Raw genomic sequence first — 17,575 nt, 5'->3', positions numbered from 1 at the left:
CCAGCATCTCTTGCAGAGGTTGCAGTGTAGCCCAGAGTGTGATAAGTGTTCTGAGTTTGTACTGGGAAGAAAACTCTCTTTATGGGCCGGTTCTATCCAGGGAAGGCAGATGCACCTTGGCTATTTGACTCTCAAGCTTTTATTGTCCTGAAAGTCCAAGTACTGGTAGGTCAGGCTCACTGCTTCCTCTGAGGCAGCCTTGTGCGAACCACAGCATAGGTCCTCCTTTGGAACATGGGTCACAAGTTAATTAAAGCTCATGACAACTTGAATCAATCGGTAGTGACTGACTCCAACTCTGCATCGAGAAGGATTCTGAGGCTGCATTTGGGATAAGCTGAAAGGAGTACTTTGATAACTGATTACCCACTGGGAGGAAGAGGCAATGGTAGTAGTCGTGCCATGAATACTTTTTGCACTTATTATCAAAGGTGGCTTCTTCACCAGCAGGATAGGACCTCCAGGTGGGAGGACATGAGAGCCAGCTGGTAGCTGTGGTCCTCACTCTGGGATGGGAACTGGGGCTTTCCCATGTGCACAGGGCAAGAACCTGATCCCGCCTGTGGCTGGGGGCAACGTGAAGCTGAACTACACTGTGCTGGTTGGGGAGAAGCCGTGCACCGTGACCGTATCAGATGTCCAGCTGCTCTGCGAGTCCCCCAACCTCATCGGCAGGCACAAAGTGATGGTGAGACTGGGAGAACCCCATCCCGGATGGAGTGGGCACTAGGGATGTGGATATGAGCGGCCCAGCTCTGTCTCAGGCCACCAGGGCTTTCCAAGAGGGGATTCTGGCCCACAAATAACTTTTCCTCTAGCTACCCCCCACCCCAAGTTCTTTCTTCATGTCCCCTTTTGAGCTTCTCTCTTCTGTATTGTCATTCTTTCCATGCTGGCTGGTGCAACAATAAGAAAAATGCAAAACAGCATTAAATAGTTGCTAAATCATCTGCAACAAACAAGAAAGCCTTCAAGGAGAAGGCCGTTGCTGGCCCACGGAAGTCTGTAATATCTTAATATCATGTTCTATGCTTCCGTTGTCCACCCTTAGAATGGGCATAAATCTTAGGGGATCTGGTCATTGGTGGCAGACTGTGTTTAGGTCCCAGTTGTGTGCTGTTTTCTTATGAAGATGACAAAACTCGCTCCTGAATAAGAGGAGGTGAGGTTTTTCCAGTTGGTGGTGAGCTCTGTTAAGCTGTGTCTGTCCCTGCTCCCAGCCCCCATGTCCTCTTGTCTATTTTGACACCAATTGGTCTCCTTTCCCTCATCCTGCCCCGGTCACCAGTTCCTGGGTGATATGGGACTGTTGCCAAAGCTGCTGTGTCCCCACACCCAGCTCCCTCTTGCCCGGTGTGCCCCCAGGCCCGTGTCGGTGGCATGGAGTACTCCCCGGGGATGGTGTACATCGCCCCGGACAGCCCGCTCAGCCTGCCCGCCATCGTCAGCATCGCGGTGGCTGGCGGCCTCCTCATCATCTTCATTGTGGCCGTACTCATCGCCTATAAACGCAAGTCCCGCGAAAGTGACCTCACGCTGAAGCGGCTGCAGATGCAGATGGACAACCTGGAGTCCCGTGTGGCCCTGGAGTGCAAGGAAGGTACTGAATGGCCCCGTGCTGGAGGCTGTGTGTGTGTGTGTACACATCTGTGTATGTGTATGTATATGTTTCATATACAAACAAGCAGGCTGGGCAGCAGTGGGCAGTGCTAGAGGCTAGCGGTGTGTGTGTCTGTGTGAATGTGTGTGTGCATGTGTGTGTGTGCACCTCTGTGTGTGTATGTATGTTTCATATACGAGCGAGCAGGCTGGGCTGCAGTGAGCAGTGCTGGAGGCTGTGTATGTGTCTGTGTGCATGTGTGTGTGTGTGCACATCTGTGTATGTGTGTGTATATGTTTCATATACAAGCAAGCAGGCCGGGCAGCTGTGAGCAGTGCTGGAGGCTGTGTTTGTGTGTGTGTATATGTATGTGTTTCATTTACAAGCAAGCAGGCCAGGCAGCTGTGAGCAGTGCTGGAGGCTGTGTGTGTGTGTGTATGTATGCATGTGTGTGTGTGTATGTATGCATGTGTTTCATTTACAAGCAAGCAGGCCAGGCAGCTGTGGGCAATGCTGGGGGCTGTGCATCCTACCTGCAAAGCCTCTCACTCTATAGTTCCTATACCTGTGTCCCAGACCACACCCATACCCAAGCAGGCCCTATCCTGGCAACACCAGAGAGGCCAAGGTCTCCTTGCCCTCTCCTTGAAGGTGTCAGATTAGGATCATTCTGCACCCCACTAGAGCAGCCTCCAGACCTGGAATCCTGGCTGAGTGGGTTTTGCACTCTACTCAAGGGGAGATCTGGGGGTGTCTCAACATGACACATTTCAGCAATCTTCAGCTTTCTTCCTCTAGCAGGCAGGTAAGGCTGTAGGGCTGATCTGTGATTTAGAAGGAAGGGTGTTTCACAGCTTGTATTAAAAAAATTACAAACACCACCATAAAGTGAAATCAGCTGCACTAAATCCAAGAAGGAAATTTAGGAGTCAGACTCTTGTAACCCCCAGGATATCATTTTGTGACTCACCCTGGGAGGATCTGAGCTAGTTCTTTGCTGTAGATTTATACATGGAGTAAATCCGGCCCCGTACCTGGGGCTCTCACTTCACACCGATTCCCACCAGGACAGCCACAGCTCTTTTTGATGGGGAAGTGGATCCATTCCATCCCCTCTCTACATCCTTCAGCTGTCAACACAGCATCCGTCTTGTGGGACCGTTAATTACTGCCTTTTATTATATTTACGCTGCTTAATTTTTTTCTCCACAATGTACTCTTTCCTCTAATTAGGTGTAGTGATTAGAATCTCTTTTATGTGTGGCAGGCACGCTGCTTTGAATGTTGGAGGCGCTTGGTGACTTAAAGGAAAGCTGCAGACTGATAAAAAGCCAACCCCCCCTTCTCCTCCCTGTGGGCTGAGCACCCCAACTGGGAGGGGGCAGCCGAGGGGAGCTCCCGCCCAGGATTGTCAGCTGAGGCCCCAGGAGGAAACCTTGGCTTCAGACTTTAGGGGCAAGCTATGCTGTGCACGTAGGAAGAGGGGGCCTTACAGCAAAGGACTTGTCAGACTAGCCACGGAAACACTTTGCAGGGTGCCCAGAGCCGGCTGCTGAACGATTACAGGGCTGCACTGGTCCAAGCCAAGGGATCTCCTTGAAGACTTCACAGCCAGCCAGGATGTCCTCTACACAAACTCAGAAGACACCCAGCTGGGCCCTTCATGGGCCTGAGCTTCTGATATATAAACATACCCATGTATTTGCAAACACTCCCACACATGCCCACACACACTCACTGGCATACACTTATGGACTAACACATACATTCACATGCCCACATGCATGCACACTCACATACACTCACTTGTGCACTCACATACATGCCCACACACACTGACATGTTCACACACTCATGCTTTCACATACATACACTCATGTGCTCACACGCTCACGTACTCATATTCATACACACACACTGACATATACTCACACACTCACACTTGCACACTCACACACATTCATGCACTCAACTCACATGCATGCACACACTGACATGCCCACATACTCATGCACTCACATTCACAAGTGCTTGCACACATAGACTCATGCACTCACACATGCATACACACATACACTCACACTCATACACTCACATTCATACTTGCATACACACCAACACACACATATGCACTCACACTGACATGCATGAACACTCATGCAGTCACACACACATACACACTGAGACACACGCAGGCACTCACATTCACACACATACACACTCATGGACATACATTCATTCACACCCATGTACTCTACTCACCTTCACACATGCATACACACTCACTGACATTTACACTCACACATGCCTACACACTCACTGACATACACACCCTCATGCACTCATGCTCACACACTGTCATACATACTCCCTGACATGCTCACACACTGTCACACTCACACACTCACACTCCCTGACATACACACTCAGACAAGTGCCCACACACCCACACCTATGCTCATGCACATGTTCCCACGCTCCCCTATAAGCATACACACCCATGTTCCTCACTCAGGACATACATAAGTGTTCGCCAGGGGTTCTGGTGACAGCACATGCCAAAAACACAAGCACACACACATTGGCGCAGGCTCCACTTGGATGCATTTGCGTTCTCTACTGTTGAAGTCAGGCTACATATCAGGAACCCCTGTGTCTGTGTGGTCAGTGCAGAGGTGCAGGGGTGCAGGGAGAGAGGAGCAGCAGGAGAGGTTGCAGAGGCCTCTCTAGGTGGCATCCTCTTGGCTCTCTCAAACAAGCAGTCTTGGTATTCTCCTGGCACAGAAAGTCAAAATTTGAGGGCCTGAAGTCTGCTCTGCAGGGTGGAGCTCCACCCAACTCATGGGCAAGGGCGAGACTGGGGTCCCCGTAGACAGTTCCTAGAGTGGCTGTGTTGTGTTTCTGTGATCATCACAGCTCAGTGGGCGCTGGGCTTGCTTTTTGAGGCTCTAGAACCACATTGGGCTTGTTCATCCCTTCTGAGTTCACAAAGTATTTTCTCCCTGTTTTTGAGATTATGTAAATAGAAAGAAATATTTTTTAGTAGTCAATGCCCACTGGCTGTTCTTTGCCAGCATGTGTTAATCCGTCCTGGTTGTCCATGTGCATGCATGCACGCATATGTGTGTGTACACACACCAAAGAGAAAGGCAGAGCAGGGAAGGGCTGGGTGCCTCACCCCTGAGTACCCCTGTGGCAGGGGGTGGCCCTGGGGGAGGATGTTCTCAGAACGAAGTATGGTGACAGCTTTGGCGCTATGTAACAGCCTCAGGCTGTACTGCATGCTCACTTTCCTGGGGGGTCTTGCCACTCTGTTCATCTGGATACCTGAGCTGCCACCACACACAGCAGTGCCCATATGGAGGTCATAATTCACCATCAAGTAGCATCACCTTGAGGAAGGAAGGGCAGAGAAATACCTTGCCTATTTATACAGAAGGACTATATGAGTGTGGCTGAGCCTCCATCTCTGCCCCATTTGGAGGTTTGATGGCTCTCATGAGCTGCATGGTCCAGACTTGTGTCTTTAAACTTGTTTTCCTTTATCAGAAGTTGTTCTTGTCATCTTATAAGGAAATCTATTATAAAACACAGCATCAGGAATGGACACTTACTCATGGTACCTCTCTCTTCTCTTACTCATCCCTCTACATCCCCCTCCCCAGCATATTTTGCAAACCAAAGCCCTTCATCTTCAGATGGGGAGTCTCTCCTGGCCCAGCAGCAGCACAGATCTGTGGACAGCCTCACCCACCATCCCCCATCACTCACACTTTGGAAAGGTTTTAGCCCCAATACAAGGTTTCTTGCACTACATCTTTCTCCCATGCTAATGCAGTTCATCCCAATCCCAGCTAAGTAAACAGCATCTCCAGTTATTCCTGCCCATCGTGGTCCATTGCTCATGTCTCCTAGGGGCTTGGGTAAGGGTTCTGAGCATTCTGAGATGGAGGCGACTCCTGGGGCCTCCCCATCCAGCCATCTCACAGGCTTCTCTTCGTGCCAGCCTTTGCCGAGCTCCAGACGGACATCCATGAGCTGACCAGTGACCTGGATGGAGCCGGGATTCCCTTCCTGGACTACAGAACCTATACCATGCGGGTGCTGTTCCCAGGAATTGAAGACCACCCTGTCCTCCGGGACCTCGAGGTGAGAAGCAGTGCTCCGTCCTGGCGTTAGAGCAGGGGAGTGTGTTAGTGATCTTCAAGTCCAGCCCCTCTTTCAGAGGTGAGAAAGCTAAGGCCAGGGAGAGGACACAACTTGCTCAAGGTCCCCCAGCTTGTCAGCATCAGCCCATCCCTCTGGAAGAGGTGGAGCCAAGCCAGGAAACCTTGGAACAGAGATGTGAGTAGGGCTTCGGATCTTAGAGGGTCATGGAGCCCTTTCAGGATTGAATGGAAGTAGTTGATGTCCCTCTCCCCAGAAAAAAATACATATGCACAGAAACAAGAAACATGGCAAATACATTGGGGAACCTCAGGGACCTTTGGTTAAGGGTCCATGAAGTAGGGGATTTGACTCACGTAGTTGGTACTCAATATATAAAGGATTTACCACTTAGTTCTTAATTGGAAAAGGTAAACGATGCGTTGGGAAGCGAGGTGGAAATGTGAATGAGAAATCATAACCCTCTCTTCTACCAGCAGGGACCTCATCTTTTGAACACTTTATCCCACTTACTATCTAGCATGGTATCTGGCTTATGTGTCTATTCATATTATACTTTGTTCTGAAAGGGCTTTGGAATGGCTTACAGAAATAAATACCAGAGAAAAGTGAAAAATATAAATGAGAAAAGACCAGGACAGAATAATAATCCTAAGGAGTAATCACTATGAATTGACTGTTACTAACATCTTAGCACAGTTTAAGCACTTTGCATGCATTCATTCATTTCACCTCCCAAGAAGCCTCTGCAGTAAGTAAGGCCATTATACAGGTGATAAAACTAAGGGGCCAGAGTTCAGTGGTTGCCTGGGACCACAGAGCTGGTCGGGGCCGAAGGGAGATTTGAGCTCAGGCATTTTGATGTCAGTGTCTTCAGTCCCAACAACAGGCCTCAGTGCTGGACTTCTGGGGAGCTATGTCAGTGACCTGCCTTATAGCTGTGGATGGATCAAAAATCTACAGCCAAAGCAACAATGCAAACTAAGATTAATTCCAAGGTTTACATTGTCCATAAAATAAAAACAGACTCATCACTCGGGAGTTATGTGGGTTTGCAGGTACCGACACCTGAGGGAATGTCTAAGCGGGCTCTCCAAGGGAATGTAGTAGGCTGTGTACCTCTGCAGCAAATGTGAGAAGTCCAGAGGGGCATTTGTGGCACACACATTTCTCCATACTTGCTTGTTGCGTGAAGCATGCGCTTGTGTGTGTTTCTATATTGAGGGCATGGGCTTTTCTATCTGGAGGAGGCTCCCTTTGGCTCCTCAGCTGATAGATACCAAGAGACACTTTCAGAAGTTGGAGGTGACGGTCTCTATGTCCTCATTGTCAAGGTACCTTTTCTCTCTGTTTATATGTATGTATGTGTGCATGCATGTATACATGTATCCCATGCATAAATAAAAACATAACGTGTATCCTGATACTTTTATCCATCCATTTCCTTCGTCTTGCTCCTGGTCTTTCCTCCTCCCCCAGTCCCACTCATTTTTCCCTTCCTTTTATTTTTCTCCAGCCTCACCTTTGTTTGCTTCAAATTACCAGGATTCTCTTAGGGCCCTGGAGAGTATGCAAATTCCTGTTTAAAGTGAGACATGAGAGGGACAAGAAGATAAGACCATTGTGTGCACACGTGTATGTGTGATTGGATGTGTAGACTGTGCATGTACCTTATTTATCTTTGTAGTTTTAACTTCCAGCAGAGTAGAGTGCCTGGCACATAGTGGGCATGTGGGAAGTGGTAAATGATTGAATAAATGAGTGTCTGTGTGTTTGGCTGAGTTAAGGTGGAAATGGGGTTGTAGGAAGGGAAATTATGTCTAAACATTCCCATACTACTCTGTGGATGGGATGGAATAATCTAAATAAGAATGCAGTGAGGACGAGTATATAATGTTATTCTCCTTTCTTCATGAGTTCAGAATTCCAAATCTAAGTAGGTTTCCTTTAAAGATGTAACTTTTAAGTTGGATTTTCCGAGAACTTTTACTGACCTGCATTAGCCTGGAGCTATGTGAGATCCAGCCTTCTATGTGAAATTCAGGGATTGTGTGTGGATCACTGTTTTCTTATTTTTTTCCAACCCCTTCTTGCCCCTGAAGTAGTTTCTCCCCCTTGGTGTTCTGAATATGGAAACAAGTCATTGATTAATCCAAACCAGTATTTCCCAACCCTTTCAGCCACTGGGGTTCCTGCTCACTTCTGGAAGTGTGAAGAAGGAGGTGTTCTCTTGCTTCAGGCTGTCCTGGAGGGGAGGTCACCCAGCCGCCTCACGTAGGGCTCTCTGGGTTAAATCCAGGCCTTCAAGAAAGGTGCTTCCCAGGCACTAGTCATGTAGCAACGCTTTAAAATACAGAGCAATCTTCCACTCCCAATTTCAACCTATCATTGGCTCCTAAACTCTAACCTATTGGGTTACAATTAAAATTTACTATCCAGTTTTATACTCACAGACTTCAACTAAATTAGAGAACCATCTGGTGAATAAAGAAAGTCTTGTTTCAGAGTAGCATTTGCTTGGGCTGGGGAAGGTGGCAGGCAACAATGAGGAACTGTTTTGGATACTCCTTACAAAGACACTTCACTTCCATCTCCTTCCTTCATAAAGTGGGGAGAAAATTCCTACCTCCCACACCCTAAAACACTGTCCTGATGCACTAGATGTCTAGGAAACTCTTGGAGGAAAGGGATCCCTGGAAAGCAGTCCAGGGAGTCTGAAAGGCAGGTAATAAAACTGTCGCCATTTAAGTGTGCATGGAGCATGCCAAGCACTTTACATACATTATCTTATTTAATGTTCATAAAACATTATGACATAGACACTCATATTCTCATTTTATAGGAGAGGCAATAGAGCCCCGAGGTGATGGAGTTTTCCTCCACCTACAAGTCACTGTGGTCTCTCTGCTTCTAAAACCCGTGCTGCTGAATAGGATGCTATTTCGCTGTAGGTGGCTTTACTAAAATCTTCCTTCCCAGGACCCCGGATCTCTTCCCAGGAGGCATGTGCATTTTGCACGCAGAAAAAGGGCAGCCTCGCAAGAAGCCCGGAGTGTATCCTCACTATCTGGCCATCTGGCCAACCCATGTCCTCTTCCACCTCTCTAAATGCCATAGTGCTAAACCTTCTGGTGACTGCCCTCCCTTAGCCAGCCAGTCTGAGCTGGTGGGAGGCCCTGCATGGGAAGGCTTTAGAGAGATGTCCGAGTTGGCTTTCAGACAGCTCTCAAGCCCAGGGCTAGGACTAGACATGGTGAAAGACGGGGAGGACGAACGGGCACTTGGGAGCCAAACAAGTTTGGGTTTCGTAATCCAACTCTGCCTGTCATGAGATAGGCTGCCTTGGAATAGCTGCCATAGCTTCTCTGAGAGATTGTTCACTCAATTTTGCAAGATCATTAGAAAAATTCATTGAAACAATGTGTGTAATGTGCCAGGCACTGTGCATTGCACATGGTGGGTGCCCAAGAAATGACATTATCTACTATTATTAGAACAAGTTGTAGAACTGCTCTTCTGAGTAATTTGAAGGACAGCGGCATGTATGTGACGGGGGTGGTCACAGAGTTGGAAGACAGATAAATGGGGCAATGGAGGCCCGGGCTGATGGTAAGGTAAGGCTGTCCTTCCCTTACCAGCCCCCAGTGGAGGGGAGAACTGGGGGAGGCGGGCATGAAGAAAGCAGAGGCTAGTCCCACCTCCGGAGGTGAGGGGTTCGCCAGCAGGGGCTGTGGCCTGCTGTAGCCTGCTTGTCTCTGGCTGTTCCCATCTGTCTCCTGAGAACTGGCCCTCCAAGGACCAACACCACAGTGAGAGAAATGAAAATGGACCTGATTTGGAAACACACACGTTTCCTATAGCTTCCAGATCCATAGGAGCTACTGATACCCAGCAAGTTGGAGGTTTCCATGAGAACCCTTCTGTGCAGGGTGCAGGGCTGGCTCACAGAGTTCCCGCTGTGGAAAGGACCTCAGGACTCGCTGGGGCTGGCCTCCTGGTTGAAATTCTCAGGACAGGGCCTGGGTCTGATTGAACCTGGCCTCCTGCCAGTGGCTTGCCCTGAGCCTGGAACACAGGGAATTGGTAATGAGGATCATGAATGTTCTGCCACCCTGTGACTTTGGTTAAACAAGGCTTTCTCTGGCCATCTCCATTTTTCCCAGTTTAAAACCTCGAGAGTAGAGCAGGGGAATGTAGCTGCTCTTTAGGAGCTGGGCTGTGTATCAGCTTTTCATACACCCTCTCCTTTCAATTCACATCATGGTCCCTGGAGATGGCGGAACGAGATGCCAAATGCCTGGATTCATGACCTCCCTTCACCCTTTTCTGTCTTGGGGCTTTGTGAAGCTCCTTATCTTCACAGCGTCCCTCATGGGGATTATAACAAACCTACCTTTTTGGTGCTGTGTGCATTAAGTGGGTCAGTATTTCTAAAGTACATAGAATAGCAGTGTGGAGTTAGATCTATATCACTATGAGCTATCATTATGTTCATTTTGCTGGTGAAGAAACTGAGTCACTAAGGGCCCTAGGAAATGACTGTGACAGAATTAAACCCAAGTGTGACCGACTCTGAAACCAGGCTTGTTACTGCTGTATACATGACACTCTTTTTCAAAGAACTAGAGTATCCACTCCCTCGGGGAGACAGAGCCCTCAAGGTGTGGCTCCGAAGGCACCTCCCCAGGCCATCCCTCCCACTCCCTGCCTCCTCCAGTGCCCCACTTCAGGAGACACACCCTGCAGTGTTCTCAGAAGCTCCCCGTTGGGGGCAGATCCTATAGCTGACTTTTTAAGTAAGTTTTTTGGTTTAACAGAAGCATGCATACAAATCTTGCACAAATTGTCAGCGTGCAGCTTGATGACTTTTCCCCAAGTGAACATGCCCATCAAGCCGGCGCCCATCAAGCTGGCACCCATCAAGCCAGCACCAAGCAGAACACAGTCAGTCCCCCAGGAGTCCCAGGGTGCCCCCTTTTAGTTACAGCCACCCCCTAGAGCAGCCATTTATCTACAGCCATTGATTAATTTTATTTGCTTTTTAAATCTTTATTTAAATGGTATTCTATGAAGACTATGCCCTCTTTAGCATCTGGCTTTTTTCATCCAGTACATTTGCAGGACCCATCCTGTTATTGTGTGTAGCGATAGGTCATTCATTCTCGTTGCTGTGTGGTATCTACTGGGTGGAATACACCACAGTTCTTCCATCTGTTCTCTTGTTGCTGGACATCTGAGTGTTTCCAGTTTGGAGCTATTACTGACAGGATTGCCATGCACACCCTTGGACATCTCAGAGGTGGATCTTCCGTACCTACCTGAGTTGTTGACTCATGTTTGCTGAGTGAATGGCACACCCTTGCAGGGATCTCCCAATGAACAGACAATGGAGGCAGGAAGATAAGACCGTCTTCTTCCTCTTCCCCTGGATAGAGCAGGATCTTAGAAAGAGTCCCTAAGAAAACAGCAAATGCTAGAGTTAGAAAATTCTTTAGAGATGGTTGGGCTCAATCTTCCCTTTTTATCATGTGGATAAACTTAGGCCCCCAGAGAAGGAAAGAGACTTACCCAGTGTTACCCAGCAAGGTGGTATCAGAATCCACGTGGAACCCAGATGTCCTGAGTCTGAGGCCACTGGTGTATCAACAGCACCCCTAGGGCTGAAGACAGGTGGGCATTAGGTTAGTCCCAGGCTTAGGGCTGGGGATTCTCAGGGTGTAAACCATGACAGCCCTGGGCACCTGGAATTCCCCACAGGGACTGTGAGGTGCTTTGCCATGGCACAGGGGCCCTCATCAACTCTGCGTCACCATCAGGGAAGAGCTCTGGAGTCTGGCCGAAGTGAGTGCCATCCCAGCCCTGCCATTTACTAACCATGTGATGCTCTCTCTGTGCTTCAATTGATTCATCTCTAAACTAGAGGATGCAATCGAGGTTAATCAGATACTTAACTCAGTGCTAAGGGCTTGACTGCATTAGCCAGGTGAACTGTGGCTTAATTGGTGGGTGAGAGGGTCATAGGTATGGGCACAGCCATCCCATGGGGAGGTCACTGAGCTCCCCACCCTGCCAATGGCATCACGACCCCTAGGTCTCTCTGCAGGTCCCAGGCTACCGGCAGGAGCGTGTGGAGAAAGGCCTGAAACTCTTCGCGCAGCTCATCAACAACAAGGTATTCCTGCTGTCCTTCATCCGCACCCTCGAGTCCCAGCGTAGCTTCTCCATGCGCGACCGTGGCAACGTGGCCTCACTCATCATGACCGTGCTGCAGAGCAAGCTGGAGTACGCCACTGATGTGCTGAAGCAACTGCTGGCCGACCTCATAGACAAGAACCTGGAGAGCAAGAACCACCCCAAGCTGCTGCTCAGGAGGTGAGGGTGCAGTCTGGGGCACCCTGCTCCAGCCCAGTCATGCACCTGGCTCACCGTGCCTTGCAGGGAGACTGGGGTAGAGCTCCTAGGAGAGCAGTCACGTTCCTAAATTCAAGGCACTAACTAGCCCAGAGCCAGGGCTACATTGCAGACCCCCTGAGAAGAACCTGTCCACTGTCCTCAGGAGTCGAGGATGCATGGACTTGTTGGCTCACCCTCTTGTTCTCTTGCCCCTATGTCAAATCTCCATTTTTCCTTCTCTGCCCTTCTACTTAATCTTGACCCTGTCTACTGCAATCTCCTCTCATGGAATCTTCAGAGGTCACTTAGACCATCCTCTGGCCTTATCTAAGTCCAAAGTTGGATTAGGAGAGAAGACTTGTGGCCTCATGCCATCAGGTGGCGGGGGGCAGCATCAGGAGCACACTGGAGCTTGTTAGAAAAGCAGAATCACAGACCAGGTACAGTGGCTTATGCCTGTGATCCCAACAATTTGGGAGACCAAGGCAGGAGGATCTCTTGAGGCCAGGAGTTCAAGACCAGCCTGGACAACATAGCAGGCAACATAGACCTCATCTCTACAAAAATAAAAATATAAAAATTAGCCATGCATGGTGGTGCACACCTATAAATTTCCAGCTATTCTGGAGGCTAGGACAGGAGGATCTTTTAAGCCCTGGAGTTTGAGGCTGCAGTGAGCCATGATCTCACCACTGCACTCCAGCCTGGGCAACAGATCAAGACCCTGTTTCTAAATAAATAAATAAATAAGTGTAGAATTTCAGGCCCTCCCAGACCCACTGAATCAGTATCTGCATTTTAACAAGGAACCCAGGTTATCCCAATCCATATTAAAGTTTGAGAAGCACTGAAGGAAAGTCCTTTGGTGATGTCTCACCCAGTGCAGCCCAGCGAGTGTTTCCTGGCACCTGCTATAGGCTCTAAATGGGACTAGAGTCCACCACTCAACACCCTGGAGGCCTCAGACTGGACACTGTTGAAACCTTAAAGGTCCTATGTAAAGACATAACCTTATCCTGTGACTTTGGCCTTATAGGAACTAGAGACTGTCTCACTCTATCAGTGCTTCTGTTTGAACTTTCTGTGTACCCTACGGCCATTTCTCCTCTAGGCCGCTATTCCACTACCTTTGGCCTTGGCATATCTGAAGTTAGAAAACTCCCACATCATGTCATTTTGTCTAGCCATCTGCCTAGACCACTCGTGCTGTCTGCCTGTCCCTCAGACTTCCATCTTTGGTCTCTGGGTCTAAGGCTAGGCTTCAGTGGTTCCCACTTGGTCCAGCAGATAGATTTGGCTTTCAGAAGTGTTTACTTCAGGATTTTTCCTGGAGCAGTGGGCATTTGCCTGCACAGCTGCAAAAGTCTGCTGCATATAAGAGCCAGCAGACAGCTTTGGAAACAGCAAGGTAGATCATTTTGATTTTTGTTTTACTTTCACCACGCAGCCACCCACTGGCATAATTCTAGGGTTGCCACTGCCTGCCAGAGCTCCCACCGACAACTTCCCGGCGTGGTCTCGCTCTGCCTCTGTGTCTCCCCACCCTTGTTTTCCATTCCTGTTCTCCTGGATGCTCTTGCTTCCTTCTGCTCTCCTTTCCTTTTCTTCTTCTTGCCCGTGGCTGCCTACCTCCTTTCAATATTCTTTCTTCTTTTCTCTTCCCAGCTTCATTTTGTGCTGGCAGCCTCCCAACTACCTTGGGATTTTAGTTATTAGCATTTTCTGGCAACTGCAACTTTAAACTCTATCCAGACATACCTGGATGGGCTAGTTTCTCTCTGAACTGGCCACATACTTAGTGCAAGTTTGAACGTAATTTGTTTTCTCTAAATGGATGCAACCAAGAATGTCCTTGGGCTTACTGCACTGCTGCTGCATCTTCACCTCCAAAGTAAAGGAGTAGATGGGCTTGTGTTGTAGCATGAAAGACACAAGTTAGACTCAAGAATGAACTTTCTGTCATTGCAATTGAAACCCTAGAAGGGCTCCCAAGGGAAGTTCCAAAGGATGTGGAAGCTTTTGCCATAGGACAATTTTTTGTTTGTTTGTTTGTTTGTTTTTGAGACAGAGTGTCACTCTGTCACCAGGCTGGAGTGCAGTGGCAAGATCTTGGCTCACTGCAACCTCCGCCTCCTGAGTTCAAGCGATTCTCCTGCCTCAGCCTCTCGAGTAGCTGAGGCTACAGGCACGTGCCATCATGCCCGGCTAATTTTTGTGTTTTTAGTAGAGACAGGGTTTCACCATGTTGGCCAGGATGGTGTTGATCTCTTGACCTCATGATCTGCCTGCCTTGGCCTCCCAAAGTGCTGGGATTACAGGCTTGAGCCACTGTGCTCAGCCGCAATAGGACAGTTTTGACATGGCTTGGGATGAGCTAGATATATGGCTTTATGCTGCTGTGAATACCAGGAGCCTTTAGCTCAGGCTGTAGGCTCAGTTTGGCCATCTGGCCTTCTGACATGGACCCTTCCCCTGCCACCTTTATTCCTATTCCCTGCCAAACTGGTACCTCCCCAGGAATTTGGGATTCTTTTTTTTTTTCACCCAAAAGAACACAACTAGCCCATAAAGTTCTCTAAGGTTATACTATTTAATAGGATTGCTTTGAGCCACATGTGACTATTTAAATCTAAATTAGTTAAAAATAAATACAAGTTCAGGGTCAGTTCCTCAGACATGCTGCCACATTTCAAGTGCTCAGCAGCTTCGTGTGGCTGCTGGCTGCCATATTAGACGGCACAGGTAGAGAAAATTTACATCATCATAGAATGTGCAGTTGGTCAGCGGTGCTCTAAGGCATTCCAGCCAAAAACCCTCCCACAGCCTGACACCCAAAATGTCATCTTCCAGCTCTGTAGGAAAAGCTTGTCTTACCATTATGGGGGCGTCTAGGAGTCCATGAAAGTCTTATATTCATTAGGATCTCAAGATTTGGCCTAAACGCTAGAAGCAGCAAGATCAATGCACAATTCCTCCCCTGCCCTTCCCAGCCTGCGGGCTCTGACCAGCTGCTTCTTTCTTTGTCTTGTTCTGCTGGTTCCCTCGGTGACTGCTGACAGGACTGAGTCAGTGGCTGAGAAGATGCTGACCAATTGGTTCACTTTCCTCCTCTACAAGTTCCTCAAGGTAGGGTTGGATGTGGACGTGTTTCTGGTCCTGCCTCGTTCATTCTCTGCAACATGACTGGGGATCACTCCACAACCCCCAGTTCTCCCTTACTGGCCCTGGCTCTTACAACCCCACAAGAAATGGAATCCATCCTTATCATGGACTGTCTAGGAAAACAGGCCTGCAGTCCATCATAGCTCCAAAGACACAGTCTTCCTGAGGCTAGTTTCCTCCCTCCTGGCGAGGGACAGACGAGCCCTGAGAGGCCCTGCATGGTCCCTAAAGCTGAATCTCTCTTTGAAGCTAAAAACAATTTACCCATTATTTCTCTGCTTTTCCTCTTCCGTCTCCCAGCCCCAGACTTACTGAGGCTGATAAGGGCCCCAGGCCAGTGCAGAAGCCGCATGTTGCGGCAGATAAGCCAAGGATGCGCCTGGGAGGTGGAAGAGGCTCAGCTTCTAATTATTAACTTATGTTCTAAGGAGTTCGTGCCACCCAGGACTGACCTCTGCCTTTGAATGGGGCCTCTGAGAGAGCGGGGTTTGGCGGGGAGGAGGAGCTGAGAGGAGGGCGGGAGGGGAGGGGAGGGGAGCGGGGGAGGAAGAAAGAGCCCTGGAGAGGCAACAGTAGGAAAGGAGAAATGGGCAGAATGGGAAAAGATCCTGTGATCCAAAGAGCCAGGAGGAATGCCAGCCTGAAGGATGAGGAGTTGGAGTGAAGGAGATTAAAGAGCTGAGTATAAAAGCAGGTGGGGGCAGGCAGAGGGACTTGGCAGGGGATGGAAGCCGCCCTTTGGTGAAGCAGGAACTAGGGGGTGCACTCCAGTGTTCCAGGAGCTGCTCCCAATGAGGTTCTTCTCACCTCCAGGAGTGTGCCGGGGAGCCCCTCTTCTCTCTGTTCTGTGCCATCAAGCAGCAGATGGAGAAGGGCCCCATCGACGCCATCACGGGTGAGGCCCGCTACTCCTTGAGCGAGGACAAGCTCATCCGCCAGCAGATTGACTACAAAACCCTGGTGAGCCCACCCATCTGTTTCCCCTGGGGCTTTGACAGGCGAGCATTGGTCCTGGGTAGCCCTGCTCAGCAGAGAGGATGGTGGAAAGGCTGAACGGTCGCCTCTCCAGGTTTGTCTGCTGTGTGGGCCCAGCCAGGTGCTCCCCCTGTGTCTACCACCCCAGACTTCCTCTGTTCTGTTTCACCAGGGCATTCGGATTTGGGGACCAGTAGCTCAGACACATTTGGGTGACACTTCAGCCAATGAACTGGGGGTTTCCGGCCATACCAGTTATAGGGTCATAACCCTTGACCCAGGTGAACTCCTCTTCTGTCCTCCCAGCTTAGAGTCAACGCTTTACAGAAAAGGTCCGTTCAGGCCGAGAGTGGGGGACAGAGAGGAAAGGAAACTAGAAAGAGTTCCTCATAGTTCTGAAGCTCACACTGCCTTCTGCTCTAAGTTCAAATACAACTGTGCCCCTAGCTGTATAATACAAAGCCAAGGTGGCCTGGTGGTGCAAGGCATTTGCCGAAGGAACATGGGGATCGCCTCCGTTAAGGTCAGGTTCCCTCACCTGGCAAAAACAGCTACGCTAGGAGGCACCAAGGCTTAGCATTCAAGAGCATGGCCTTTGGGATCAGACAGACCTGTATTTGAGCCCTGACTCTGCCTTCGACCAGCAGGGTGAATTGGGCAGGTCCCCAATCCCTCTGAGTTTGGGTGTCTTTATTGGAAAAAATGAGAACACCAACAGAACCGACTAAAGTGGAGATAATCCTAGTTGTTCAGAGTGAAGTTGTGCCGGGGATCCAATGGGACAAGATGAGCAGGTGGTGAAGCCCGTGTCATACTCATGCCCTAGTGCTTGGTCACACAGGCCCCGCCTGCCTCTCCCCACTGTGACCGTGCGTCCACTCGCTGCTCACTGTCTTTTCAAACCCAGGGAGCTCACTCTCAGGATGTTTTGGAGATCATTGTGATCTCCAGCCAGCCCTTTCTCTCTGAGAAAGAGAGGACATGGAAGGAGGGAGTATGAAAAGGTAAAAGCTGAGTGTTGGGGGTGATATGCAAGTGGCACCCAAGAATGGAAGGAAAAGAGACAGAAGGGAATGATGAGGACGGGGAACAGACGGAGGTTCAAATGCAGAGGGAGCCACAGCAGGCCGGGGCATGATAGGACTGGGAGGGAGTATGATTCCCGTACAACCCCTCCAACTGCTCTGAGTTGAGGGCAAATTCCAGACCCTGTGGCCAGCTGGGGAGATGGTTCCCACCTCTGAACAAAGCCATCCCTGCTGGCTGGGAAGACTGCGA

The 17,575-nt window shown here is 49.4% G+C and overlaps 1 protein-coding gene across 2 annotated transcripts in view; it reads left to right on the top strand.

The window, feature by feature from the left end:
* Window positions 1-17,575, top strand: part of PLXNA4 (plexin A4) — a 516,386-nt gene that overhangs the window by 459,524 nt on the left and 39,287 nt on the right. For both annotated transcript variants that reach the window (XM_011941209.1, XM_011941210.1), the window contains 6 exons: window positions 542-688; window positions 1,366-1,600; window positions 5,607-5,749; window positions 11,871-12,139; window positions 15,220-15,286; window positions 16,136-16,282. In XM_011941209.1, coding sequence (XP_011796599.1) covers window positions 542-688; window positions 1,366-1,600; window positions 5,607-5,749; window positions 11,871-12,139; window positions 15,220-15,286; window positions 16,136-16,282 — 1,008 coding nt within the window. The remainder of the gene's footprint in view (window positions 1-541; window positions 689-1,365; window positions 1,601-5,606; window positions 5,750-11,870; window positions 12,140-15,219; window positions 15,287-16,135; window positions 16,283-17,575) is intronic.

This window comes from Colobus angolensis, unplaced genomic scaffold, assembly GCF_000951035.1.
Source record: "Colobus angolensis palliatus isolate OR3802 unplaced genomic scaffold, Cang.pa_1.0 Scaffold2, whole genome shotgun sequence".
Classification (NCBI taxonomy): domain Eukaryota; kingdom Metazoa; phylum Chordata; class Mammalia; order Primates; family Cercopithecidae; genus Colobus; species Colobus angolensis.
Note: the sequence above shows the minus strand (reverse complement) of the source record. Positions and strands in the feature narration are given on the sequence as shown.